Raw genomic sequence first — 13,611 nt, forward strand, 5'->3', positions numbered from 1 at the left:
TGGTTAGAGCGTCTGCCTCACAGTTCTGAGGACCGGGGTTCAATCCCCGGCCCCGCTTGTGTGGAGTTTGCATATTCTCCCAGTGCCTGCGTGGCTTTTCTCCGGGCACTTCGGTTTCCTCCCACATCCCAAAAACATGCATGAATTGGGGACTCTAAATTGCCCGTAGGTGTGAATGTGAGTGCGGATGGTTGTTTGTATGTGCCCTGCGATTGGCTGGCAACCAGTTCAGGGTGTACCCTGCCTCCTGCCCGATGATAGCTGGGATAGGCTCCAGCTTGCCCGCGACCCGCGTGAGGAGAAGCGGCTCAGAAAATTGATGGATGGATGGACGACTTCAGGGACTTCTGAGAGGTTCCACTGTATCTTGATTTTTTATTAGTTTTTTGTACGTTTCTCAAATGTTCAAAAGGGCTTTCACTACACAATTAAGAACATCCATCCATTTTCTGAGCCGCTGTTTTTGGGATGTGGGAGGAAACCGGAGTGCCCGGAGAAAAGCCACGCAGGCACGGGGAGAATATGCTAACTCCACAGAGGCGGGGCCGGGGATTGAACCCCGGTCCTCAGAACTGTGAGGCAGACGCTCTAACGTGCCGCCACAATTAAGAACATATAACTAAAAAAAAACTGTTGGAAATTTGCTAAAAGGCAAAGATAGAAATTAAGAAAACATTCTTTACTTCTGCATCATCGTTTCGTTGTAGTTAGTTAGTTAAGTAGTGAAGGGCAGACTTACCTATATTCATATGAAGTGGTGTTATTGACTTTCCAGGTGTTAGGCATGGCTTGGAAGTACGGTGTCTTCTGGCTGAGGAATTTTGGTGGACGATCATGAGACTCCACCGATGGAGAGTGTGTTTCAGAGACATTTGATTCCAGGACTTGCACTGACGACACTGGACTTGGGCCCTCTCTTGGTTTTCTCAGAAATGTTGGCCCAGGACCTTTCATATCTGGCAAATATTTCCATGTTTGCGGTAAATAACTCATTAATTCACACTTGGTCTTATTAATTGTTGATAGATCCTCTTTGCTTGACCCTCCAGAGACAGCCAGAACAGGATGTCTTCCTCCCACCAGGTTTACAGCTTCTTTAGGGCACTCCTCGATGGGCTGTTGGGATTTTTGTACAACCAAAGTCTGATGTTGTGCGGACAACAGGTTCTTTGCTGATGACAACATAATCATCTCTCCTGGGCTTGAGTCTCCATGCCTGGGTCCGGTGCACACCAAGTATTCAGGCTGTGAGTGAATCCTGTGCATGTCTTTTCTTGCTTCACTTGTACTCCCACGATGCTTAGCAGGGATCTTGTATTGTGGCTCATGTTTGTCTTGCACAGCTGGTGAATCCTGTTTATATTGGTAATGAGGATCTTTATCTTTGGAAACATTCCAGTGTGGTATGTGAGAAGACAGACTGGAGTGGTGAACAATGCTGCTTACAGACGCTGAGTCTTCTGTGTAAACATGGTGTTCTGTCAGCTGCGACCTACAGACAACCGTGAAAAAAGGTCATTAGGACAGCAGGCAGACTTTATCAACTTTATGACGTATAAAGCACATACCTGAGGGTGTTACTCTTATCCCGAGTGAGACCGGAACAAGAGGTTCTCAGTGAAACGGGTGACATCGCCTCTGGTGTGATGGATTTCTGAAGTTTATCGTCCAGTCTACTGTGGTCCTGTTCTTTGTTCAGCGCCGCGATGAAGTCCCTGGGCCTGGAGAGGGTGAATCCATGTGTCTGAAGTTTACAGGTAGAGTTTTGCTGGTCACCGGGCACCACCTTCTCCTGGACATCTACAACACAACATCAACGAACAAACCTCAATACAGTAATGCATCACATATGAAACATTTGTGTTGATCTAGCCTCTAAGGTCTTAGAAAGTCACATTATTATATCTGGAAAAAAACAAAGTCAAAACTGTGCAGAGCAGAATGTACCATTTATTTCTTTCACAAGTATTTCCCGCAGGCTCCTTTTGTCCTCCTGTCTTCTGGCATGATTCTGGTTTTTGCTGTTGGTCTTTGTGTGATTCTGGCTTCCAGACAACATCTGCGCTGTAGGAGGGACGTGCAATTTGTTCCTGCTCTGAGTGATGGAATTGTTCTGCACATTCGTCTGAGAGGATATTTGGGATTCCTTCTTGTTGTCTGTCTGTGCATCAGAATTGGGCCTTGGCTTGGGCTTGGCATCTGCAGGACTGTGACTTAATTTGGCAGGTGCATGACTTGGGATGTCACATTTTGGGTGTTTTTTCATTTCCATTGTATATTTTGTCTGAGAATTACACCGAGTCTGGTTTGAAACTGAAGACAGCCCAGTCAAATCGCCGGCTTTGCTCCGAACAAAAATGGCCCGTTTTTGATGCAAGGGGACCTTCATGGAGCTGGATTTGGCACTGTACATACTGGCAAGAGTTTTGACTTTGGTCAGGATACGCTCAGAGTTCTCCAACAGCGAGGGGTCTGTCACAGGGCTAGCCTCAAATAACCCGATTCCTGTGATGTCAGAGACTGTGCCCTCAAACAACGCCCGGTTAGTTGAGACAATCCTGGACTGTCGGGAAACTCGTCCAAATTTAATTTGGCTTGGAAGTTCTTCAGGGTTTCTACTGGACTTGATCACATCTTTATGTTTGCTTTTAGTCCAAGTGGATGTTGTTTTATGACATTGTACGCCATCTGAAATAGTTCTTGAGGATTCGTCGAGACTTCCCTTTTCTTCCTTTGATTCTTTTAGGTTACATTCAGACTCATTCGTCCTTGCCGAATGAACACTTTTACTTGTGTCATTTCTCTCTGTAGAATGGCCATCTTCTTGCTGTGAATTTTCATCTTGTTTACTGTTCTTCACTCTCTCATTTAGTTCTTCCTCTGATTGTTTGTTGCTGACATTTCCATTTCCCCCCACAATTTCCTTCTCAACTTCACTCGACTGAATGCTAGTTGACGGCAGACTCAGAGGGACCTCATTTGGATTTCCACCGTCTTCCATTCGGGTGGAGATTGGTGATTTATCAGCGGGACTTTTGTCTTTGTCCTCCAAATCGAGGAGGCCTATCGGTGTGTCAGCATGTCTATCATGATCATGAGAGTCTTCTGGCAGTACGAGAGAGGCCGGACCAGCTGGGGAAGCCATCCCTACCTCATGATCAGTCTCTGTTTCAATTGGTTCATTCTTGGCCTCCTCTTGATTGTCACATGTGAAACGTGACACAGAATCTTTAACAAGTCCCGTGGGGATTTGAGAGAAACTGTTCCTCCTTCTGGATGTCTCGTCTTCTTCCTGTCTGGCATGTTCGGCCTCATGGTCCTCTTCCAGCCCAGCTGCAGCCTCGTAATAACTTCTGATCTTTTCAATGATCCTCTTGTCATGTCTGGTCAGAGCAGAGCCTCTTTTTGGCTTACCGCTTGGGCTGGCTTGATGAGAGTCATTTGGATTTAGGGAGGAATTGGTGGCCTTCTCCAAAAGTAAGTGACTACTCCCCACACTGTCCTCCAGGATTGTGATGGAAGGAGGAAGTTCTGTTGGGGGAGAGTGTGGGGTCGCCATGGTGAGAGTCTTCTCTTGCTCGCCTTCTTCCCGTGTTTTCCTAATATCCACTTCTTGTTCCAACTCTTCCCCCTGTGGCTCTTCCTCTGCATACAGTCGGTTTTCCACCCTCTCAGGGACCACGTTAGCACTTTCAAGTCCGTTTTGACACCCAGCAGTCTGCTCTTCAGTGGCTATGTCCTGGCGAGTTTCCACTTCCTCCTGCTGGGGGTCCAGCGTGAGCCTGTCCTCCGGACTGGAGGCAACTGGGGGCAGCGGGCAGGTGAAGTTGCTTTCATAAGGTGGCTGCTGCGACTCGGGGGGCTGATCCAGGACCTGCTCCTGAGAAGAACAGAACGTGTGTTTAGTGCCACGCTGGACTCTGTCACGCATAAGGTTTGCTCACCACGGAAACCAGGCCCTCCTTTGCTCGGCTCTGGTTGATCAACTCCAGGATCTCCTCTGTGATGGACAAAGTGGGAGGAGCGCAGAGGGCTGCTAAATCCTCATCATCAGCTTCCTCCTCCTAGAAAAGATAGAAAAACACATCTGTCATGGACGTGTGCTCAAACTTCATTTAGGGACATATTCTCCCATATCTTAAGTCAGAAAAGGCGTACAGCACTTTTCTTTCTCTGCACTGTGGAGGTTGCAGTAAGTACAGCGCTCCACGAAGGTGAAACATCGTATGGCACTTGTATGACGTCAGATAGCTGTCAAAAAGGTGTATGCGTAAGGCAGTAACAATATACGCCATACTATGTGATTGAGACTCCCAGAAAGCTCTCAAACGTATTCAAACTTCCACTGTCACAAAGTTTTTTTTTAACACCAACATTCACATAAAGGTTATTTATCAGATAAGTACATTTGTATGACAACAGGATGGCCACACAAATACCTGTGGAGACAGCAGCACAATCGGCATTTCTAGGGATGTTCACAATTCCACACCAGTTCAAGGCAGAAGACGGTCACCACATAATTTATCTTTAATTGAATTTACAGGGTGATTGAAAAGTAACTCCCTATTTTTAAGTACTTGTAATTTATTTCTGAACTATAATTCTTTCAAGAAATGAACATGAGAAGAAAGTGTATTGCATGGAGTTTTACAACCCCAATTCCAATGAAGTTGGGACGTTGTGTTAAACAGAATACAATAATTTGCAAATCATGTTTCAACCTATATTTAATTGCATACGCGACAAAGACAAGATATTTCATGTTCAAACTGAGAAACTTGATTGTTTTTAGCAAATAATCATTAACTTTGAATTTTATGGCTGCAACACGTTCCAAAAAAGCTGGGACAGGTGGCAAAAAAGTTGAGGAATGCTCATCAAAAACCTGTTTGGAACATCTCACAGGTGAACAGGCTCATTGGGAACAGGCGGGTGCCATGATTGCTTCCCTGAATTGCTCAGTCATTCACAAGCAAAGATGGGGCGAGGTTCACCTCTTTGTCAACAAGTGCGGGAGAAAATAGTCGAACCGTTTAAGGACAATGTTCCTCAACATACAATTGCAAGGAATTTAGGGATTTCATCATCTCCGGTCCATAATGTCATCAAAAGGTTCAGAGAATCTGGAGAAATCACTGCATGTAAGCGGCAAGGCCGAAAACCAACATTGAATGCCCGTGACCTTCGATCCCTCACTGCATCAAAAACCGACGTCACTGTGTAAAGGATATCACCACATGGGCTCAGGAACACTTCAGAAAACCAATGTCAGTAAATACAGTTCGGCGCTACATCCGTAAGTGCAACTTGAAACTCGACTATGCAAAGTAAAAGCCATTTATCAACAACACCCAGAAACGCCGCCGCCGACAAGATATACTCGGGCTCGCCTCCACACACAGCTAGGGGTCTGGTACCAGTCCTCTCGAGAGGGGTTGGACTCTCTTCCACTCTGGAGTTGCCCACGGTGAGAGGCGCCGAGCAGGTGTGGGTATACTTATTGCCCCCCGGCTCGGCGCCTGTACGTTGGGGTTCACCCCGGTGGCCGAGAGGGTAGCCTACCTCCGCCTTCGGGTGGGGGGACGGGTCCTGACTGTCGTTTGTGCCTATGCACCAAACAGCAGTTCAGAGTACCCACCCTTCTTGGAGTCCTTGGAGGGGGTGCTGGAGAGCTCATGTTCCAGGGGAGGAGGGGGACATCGAGTCCGAGTGGAGCATGTTCCGCGCCTCCATTGCTGAGGCGGGCGACCGGAGCTGTGGCCCTAAGGTGGTCGGTGCCTGTCGTGGCAGCAATCCCCGAACCCGTCGTTGGACACCAACGGTGAGGGATTCCGTGAAGCTGAAGAAGGAGTCCTATCAGGCTTTTTTGGACTGTGGTACTCCTGAGGCAGCTGATGGCCAAGTGGAATGCAGCTTTGGTGGTCGCTAAGGCAAAAAAAAAGTCGGGCGTGGGAGGAGTTCGGTGAGGCCATGGAGATGGACTTCCGGACGGCTTCGAGGAAATTCTGGTCCACCATCCGGCATCTTAGGAGAGGGAAGCAGTGGACCATCAACACTGTGTATAGTGGGGATGGGGCGCCGCTGACCTCGACTCGGGACGTTGTGAGCCGGTGGGGAGAATACTTCAAAGACCTCCTCAATTCCGCCGACACGCCTTCCCATGAGGAAGCAGAGTCTGGGTTCTCTGAGGCGGGCTCTCCTATCTCTGGGGTCGAGGTCACCGAGGTGGTTAAAAAGCTCCTCGGTGGCAAGGCCCCGGGGGTGGATGAGATTCGCCCAGAGTTCCTAAAGGTTCTGGATGTTGTGGGGCTGGCCTGGTTGACACGCCTCTGCAACATCGTCTGGACATCGGGGACAGTGCCTCTGGATTGGCAGACTGGGGTGGTAGTCCCCCTTTTTAAGAAGGGGGACTGGAGGGTGTGTTCCAACTACAGGGGGATCACACTCCTCAGCCTCCCTGGTAAAATCTATTCAGGGGTGCTGGAGAGGAGGGTCCGTCGGGAAGTCGAATCACAGATTCAGGAGGAGCAGTGTGGTTTTCGTCCTGGCCGTGGAACAGTGGACCAGCTCTACACCCTCGGCAGGGTCCTCGAGGGTGCGTGGGAGTTCGCCCAACCAGTCTACATGTGATTTATGGACTTGGAGAAGGCGTTCGACCGTGTCCCCCGGGGAGTCCTGTGGGGGGTTTCTTCGGGAGTATGGGGTACCGAACCCCCTGATGCGAGGTGTTCGGTCCCTGTACGACCGGTGTCAGAGTTTGGTCCGCATTGCCGGCAGTAAGTCGGACTCGTTCCTGATGAGGGTTAGACTCCGCCAAGGCTGCCCTTTGTCACCGATTCTGTTCGTAACTTTTATAGACAGAATTTCTGGGCGCAGCCGAGGCGTAGAGGGGGTCCGGTTTGGTGGCCTCAGTATTGCATCTCTGCTTTTTGCAGATGGCGTGGTTCTGTAGGCTTCATCAAGCTGTGATCTCCAACTCTCACCGGAGCGGTTCGCAGCCGAGTGTGAAGCGGCTGGGATGAAAATCAGCACCTCCAAATCTGAGACCGTGGTTCTCAGTCGGAAAAGCGTGGCGTGCCCTCTCTGGGTCAGGGATGAGATCCTGCCCCAAGTGGAGGAGTTCAAGTATCTTGGGGTCTCGTTCACGAGCGAGGGAAGAATGGAACGGGAGATCGACAGGCGGATCGGTGCGGCGTCTGCAGTGATGCGGACTTTGTATCAATCCGTTGTGGTGAAGAAGGAGCTTCGCCGAAAGGCGAAGCTCGCGATTTACCGGTCGATCTACGTTCCTACCCTCACCTATGGTCACGAGCTGTGGGTCGTGACCAAAAGAACGCAGGGTCTCCGACTCTCCCTTAGAGATAGGGCGAGAAGCTCGGTCATCCGGGAGGGGTTCAGAGTAGAACCGCTGCTCCTCCGCATCAAGTGGAGCCAGATGAGGTGGCTGGGGCATCTGATTCGGATGCTTCCCGGACGCCTCCCCGGTGAGGTGTTCCGGGCACGTCCCACCGGGAAGAGACCCCGTGGATGACCCAGGACACGCCGGAGAGACCACGTCTCTCGGCGGGCCTGAGAACGCCTCGGGATCCCCCCGGAAGAGCTGGATGAAGGCTTGGGAGAGCGAAGTCTGGGCGTCCCTGCTAAAGCTACTGCCCCCGCGACCCGACCTCGGATAAGCGGTAGAAAGTGGATGGATGAATGGCATTCAAGTGCTTCCTCATTCAGCTAATGATCCACCCCTGAGGTTCACGTTGACTGAAAACGTTCACCGAAGGACTATGTGTTGTTGTTGTCATGTATTCTAAACTAGGAAAGGTGGGGAGATTTAAAATAAATAAACAAATACTTCGGCTAAATGATCACCTACCTATCTCTCGCTCTCTCAGCAAGCTCTCGAACACCCGGCTTCGGTTGCGAGTCGTGAACATGCGTGCAGCGAGCTCAGCTAGCGCGGTATCCTTCCGCATCCCCTGACGCCAGCGAGACTTTTTTGCATTCCACCGCTGTGGACGGCGTCGCTGACACCAGCCCCCGCCAGCCGAGCTTCCTGCTCACTCACCTTACTGTTATTGTCATCTGATTAGTGGAAAGTGAAGGGAATATAGAATACTTTATATTCTAATATGTAATTCTATATGTAATAGAATATAATATAGAGTTTCAGGGTCTAAGTAGTTTGGAAGAGGATGTGTATTACAGTATAATCAGATAAGGGGGTAGGGGTTTTATTGCAGGAAAACCCCCCCATCAGGTGGTATTTGGAGACACATCTCAAGGAAGAAAGGAACTGCGGGGAGCCACTATAAACATTGAATGCAGGAATGTGAGCCGACATCTGCAGGCGACACCTGGAGCAGAAGTCTGGAGCCAGATCAAATGGTCATCATTCTGCAGGACAACGATGACGTCAGATTACGGACCAATCAGACGACAGCGATTACATACTGGCCTGTTTGAAACATTGTATAAGTCTGGGGTAGAATCAGATAGTTTCAGTTCGACTACTTTATCTGCTAAGGATAAGATGGGGTAGTTACGAACCCAGAGCTCTGCAAATGTATAGACTCCTCTGTCAGGAATAAATTGGTTGGTTTTGATACATTGTTGTGAACGAAGTTCTTTCACGAAAACGAACACGCTTGGAACCACGGGAGTTAGGAGATTTTAAAACACAGGTTCCTTTAAAAGCGTCTTGAGAAGCGCTATAGAAGTTTTATGTATTATTATTATGCAATAAAAAGCTTTAATAATCGCATTAGAGACACAGAGGGAATGGTATGTATGTGTACGTATATTTATTTGAAATATGTGTGCTTGTTTTCATATGCTTGACTGACTCCAAAATTAGCCGCTAGCTTGGAGGTGCTAGTGAACGCTAGCCCCCGCGAGGACGTCAGGACTTGCGGTTCAAATCACTCATGAGTACGTTCACTGCGTAGTACGTCGTTCTTGGCGCAAACCAATCACTCATCGTACGAGTACATCGCTCCTTCGCGGATTACAAACCAACAAGTTCAACGAACGAATCACTCGTGTCTAACGGATTGTGAACGATAAGTTCAACGAACGAATCACTCTTCAGTTCCTCAGTCCACCAGTTCACTGAACGAATCACTGTTCACTTAAGTCCCTCCCCCGCCTGCACGGCGCTGCCTGACGCTGGCTGCTCATTGGTCATTCGCCGAAGATTCAACAGTTCCGTTTCCGCTCCCGGCCGACTCGCTCGCCACACGGCGGCCAAGCTCAAAGAACGAATCATTTCATAAACTGATTCGGTTCAGTTCGTTCACTCAGAAGATTCGTTCTTCTGAACGAAACAACACTATCATGAGCAATGAGGCGATGATTAACTTTCCTTTCCGCTACGGAGGTCGATTTGACATTTGGAGTGTTAGCATGTTTTGCAGGTGGATTTTCATTGGCATTCGCACGTCTCAGGAAAACTCCACTTTCCCGGAATGACGCGATCCCTTCGACTTCACTCGAGTCACGCCTGTCAAGCCGGTACGCACGGAGTGTGCGGCTGAAGTCAGTGCGGGAGAATCCGCACGCCTTGAGGGCGCGCAAGCCGGGTGGGAAATAAAGAGACTTACGTGCAAATGGGACAATATGGCTCTTACTGCATAAAAAAAGAGGTTGGAAAAAAAGAAAAAACATGTATCAGGGCCGCTGGTGTTTTTTTTTTTAATGCCGCAGCCCTAACAAAAGTGTTACTGAGTGATTGGATCTGGATTTTTTTTTTTAATGGACAATTGAACCCTTCCAAGAGCACTCGGGGATACCATCAGCGCCTTTCTTCTTTTTCTCTTTTACTACACGTTTGAATTGAGCTCACCAGCCGTTCCCGCTTGCGCTCACGCTCCGATTCCGTCCGGATGATGGACGCCGATCCTGCCGATCTCAAACCGTCCGCCCGGTTCACCTCACCCTCGCTGTCGGCCTGCCGGGAAATATTCACAACGCTCGTCACGACATCAGCTGACTTCGACGCTCACGAGGTTTCTCGAAACAAAGGGAGTAGTGTGACCCGGTCTAACCTTCAGGGCTGCAAGGAGACGTCATATGAAGATGGAGAGTTTGTTGGAGAGAGGAGAAAAAGGTTAGCAGAATCTAAGAGACAACACAGGCTAAAGTCTTCTGGAAAGATGTGAGTCAGAAGTTCGCCAGAAGTCTGGATTAAAACCCGCAACACTCCAGCGTCGCGTACGACAGCTCACCGCCGTCCGTCTTCTTTGTCTGTTTGGCTGGCATTCCGGCTACCTGCAGGTCTGTTGTCATACGAGAGAGAGCGGCTCCAAATAATTCCGCGTGTGTTTTTGACATACTTGGCAATAAAGACGATTCTGATTCGGAACAGTAACAACTGCAACACCAATTACTTGCTGGTTTGCACTTATGTCTACTTTGATGTCCCCAATTGTCTCAAACATCTACTTGTATGTCTTCGGGTGTCTTTAATTAAGTCTGCTCTTGTCACTTGTATTGTCTTTCGTGTCTGCCTTTCTCAGAGTGTCTTTCAAGTTGCCTTTTTTTTGGTCTTGGAGCGATTTAATGTCTACTTTTATGCCTCCAATCCTCTTTTATGTCGACTCCACAGATGCCTCGAAGCTGACTTTTATGTCTCCGCGTGCCTTTTAAGTCTGAGCACACATCTTTTCATGAACTTGTCTATCCTCCGATGTCTGCCAGTCGACTTCTACGTCTCCCCAGATGTCAAGCGTCGTCTGTCCCCTTTTAGGTCTCCACGTGTCTTTAAGTCTGTCCATATGTGTCTTTTCGTGAACTTTCCAGATCGTCACGTCGACACGGATGCGAGTGATTCACGTCTGTTGGCGCTGATGCGTTCATTGAGATTCTTATCTGAGGTACAAGTCTACCATTGCGATGAATGACAATGACTCACATTCAATCACATTCAAAAACATACTCATGTCAGCAAATAAAACACCTCTCAAAGTTGCATCAGAATTTCTTTCGATCAGTCTTGAATGATAAGGAACTTGCTCACCGGGAAGATGAAATGCTGCTTCGATGTCCTTCGCTGGAGCTGGAAGACAAATACCTCGTCAACTTTGAGTTTCTTTGTCTCTGTTTACTTTTGTATTTCAGATTGTCTTTGTCTACTTTTTTTTTTCAGCCTAAGCATCTTTAATCTCTACTTTTGTCCCCACATCTGTGGAAGTCTACTTTGTCTTCACACATTTTGAAATGCACCTCTCCAATTGTCCCTACTTTAATGTCTCAACTGTCTGCGATTGGTCTGCGATTGGCCGGCGACCAGTTGAGGGCGTACCCCACCTCTGCTCCAGCACGCCCGCGATAAAGTGGTACGGAAAATAGATGGATGTCTTGATGGCTACTTTTACATCTCCAACTGTCTGTCCAGATGATTAGAAAAGTTTACTTTTACAGTTGCCACGTGGCTTTTATGTGCACGTCAACGTCTTCTTCATGCGTCTGCAAATCTGCAATGGTTTTCAAAAAAAAAGTCCTTTTCACCCAAGCCGAGAGGAGATGACACAATGCCGATTAAGCCTGTCGGCTTCTCTAACGGCTTTTCCGGAATTTTCCGGAATTTGAATGCCCGATTCATCGGTGGCGCACCGCAAACGACGCATCTATCGAGCAACGGGCTGCGCGTGGTTGTAAAAAGCTCACTGAACATATTGTTTTGCAGGAAATAGTCGCAGAATAACGAGCGTGTCAATGAAAACAATCCTAATGAATTGCCGAGGACCACTCGGCTGCCGGCGCGTGTGACCGCTAAGCGTTCCTCCTCCAAGTCCTTACTTATCTCTTTGGATTGCTTCTATTGATCCGTATCCGTGTGACCCCGCGAACTTTTATCCACGCGATGATAACTTTGAGCGTCGTAACGCCTCTGCTGCCTGTCCTGACGTGGAGGAACGCAGACTGGGAAGAGTTTCCCTCGGCCGCGACTTCCTTCTCATCCCGACGGCCATCGAACGCCGGCGTCATCCGGAAACGAGACACGAAAAGCAGACGAGGGGGAACGACGGCCGGGCCTCGCGATCATCGGCCGCAGTGAACGGCGAGCTTGTATAGCTGCACGAAGACAGCGCAGTGTACATTGCACTCGATCCCGTTTACGACACCGCAGGAAGCGCGTTGCTGCAGAAGCGGACGTGGCGGCGATTCGGTAGTTTCAAACAGGCTCGCTTATTTGAACGGCCGACGAAGCGGGGACGTAGGCGCATCCATTGTTGTAACGTGGAATTCCAACGTAGCCGGCGACATTCTTTGACGTCGCCCCGTTTCTTTGAAGTCCACTCTCCTGTTCGACTTCAAGTTGTCCTTTGGCGTACCTGAGCGTCTCCTGGTTCGTCTGTAAGGCAGATTTCCCTCCAGTAGCGGCGGCAAACTCTTCCTGCTTTTTTCAGGCGTGTACGTTAACAGTTCGGGCGGTTCTGCAAGGTCAGACAAAGTGTCCTTTATTGGCCCGCTTTAGTTCTCCAAAGTTGATACAATTCCATTTTTCACCGAACGTAAATGTTTCTGACCTGACTGACGTCGTCCTCGGTGGTGAGCGTGAACGTTGTCCAGGCGCGGAGAAGCGCAAGAAAACTTCTTCAGGTGCTCCCGATCAAACTGCGGGGCTGCCGGGAGACAGGAAGCGCTCGTCAAGTCTGAGCAACGCTGGCGACCAGTTCGGGGCGTACCCCGCCTCTCGCCCAAAGACAGCTGGGATAGGCGCCGGCACGCCCGGCGCGACAGAAAATGGATGGATGGAAGTCAGACAAACAGGAAGCGCTTGTCAGGTGTGACGGAATTTGCGAGAAGACGCCAATCAAAGGCCCCAGCTGAGTTGAGTGTATTTTGTGTAACTAGTGAGGGTGCAAATAGTATGCTCTTTGTCATCGACTAGTAAGACAACTCAGCGCACTAGGATTTTGCATCGTCTTCAGCCTCATTAAAGACGACACTTTTGCCATGAAGTTGTTCTATAGTGCGCCCTTGTTATACTACTAGTGCGCTGAACTGCCTTACTAGTGAGGACAAAGAGGGTATTAGTACACAGATAATTCAGCACTGGAGTGAAGAATCGAGATGAGCGCTTGAAAGTGGCCATCCGTCGTGAACGAGGCTGAAGAGGATGCAAAATCCATCCATCCATTTTCAAGACCAGCTGACTTCGGGCGAAAGGCGGCCTACGCCCCGAACCGGTCGCCGGTCGGTCGCAGGGCACATCTAGACACGGACAACCGTTCGCACCGTCGCTGGACCCACGCCGCCCGCACCAAAGTCAGGCGAGCGGACCACTACGCCGAAGACGCAAAATCCTCTTGTACTTAACGACTCCGGGATCGATTCTTGGACTGATTCCGATTCTGATTCTGATCCTGTGAGCCAACGTGCAGTATGTGAAAGTGCCACTTACTTCTTCCGAGTTTGTGTGTGATTTTGCGTGCGCGTTCACTCACACTGGCAGCAGTTGTCTCCGAGGACCTGTCTGGCCTGCAACAACAACAACATTGGCTCAGCGTGTCAAATTCATCGTCAAATGTGTACAAGGGCAAGAATCCAAAAGAAGAACGTGATCGCGCGCAGTGGTGGGAAGCCACCGAGTACAAATATTGTGTTACTGTA

At 49.2% G+C, this 13,611-nt stretch overlaps 1 protein-coding gene across 7 annotated transcripts in view; it reads right to left on the reverse strand.

Annotated features, from left to right (window-relative positions):
- The window catches only part of plekhg2 (pleckstrin homology domain containing, family G (with RhoGef domain) member 2), a 48,329-nt gene that overhangs the window by 4,943 nt on the left and 29,775 nt on the right, over positions 1-13,611 (reverse strand). For 4 of the 7 annotated variants that reach the window (XM_061782569.1, XM_061782570.1, XM_061782567.1 and 1 more), the window contains 7 exons: positions 13,446-13,479; positions 12,525-12,620; positions 12,330-12,431; positions 10,041-11,050; positions 9,839-9,943; positions 3,945-4,064; positions 3,572-3,880 (listed from right to left, as the gene is read on the reverse strand). In XM_061782569.1, the coding sequence (XP_061638553.1) occupies positions 10,860-11,050; positions 12,330-12,431; positions 12,525-12,620; positions 13,446-13,479 (423 nt within the window). In that variant the 3' untranslated portion in view covers positions 3,572-3,880; positions 3,945-4,064; positions 9,839-9,943; positions 10,041-10,859. Of the gene's footprint in view, positions 1-739; positions 1,493-1,568; positions 1,801-1,947; positions 3,881-3,944; positions 4,065-9,838; positions 9,944-10,040; positions 11,051-12,329; positions 12,432-12,524; positions 13,365-13,445; positions 13,480-13,611 lie in introns of those variants that run through there. The other 3 variants (XM_061782566.1, XM_061782565.1, XM_061782572.1) reach the window with 3 other exon arrangements.

Source organism: Phyllopteryx taeniolatus, chromosome 8 (assembly GCF_024500385.1).
Source record: "Phyllopteryx taeniolatus isolate TA_2022b chromosome 8, UOR_Ptae_1.2, whole genome shotgun sequence".
Taxonomy (NCBI): Eukaryota; Metazoa; Chordata; class Actinopteri; order Syngnathiformes; family Syngnathidae; genus Phyllopteryx; species Phyllopteryx taeniolatus.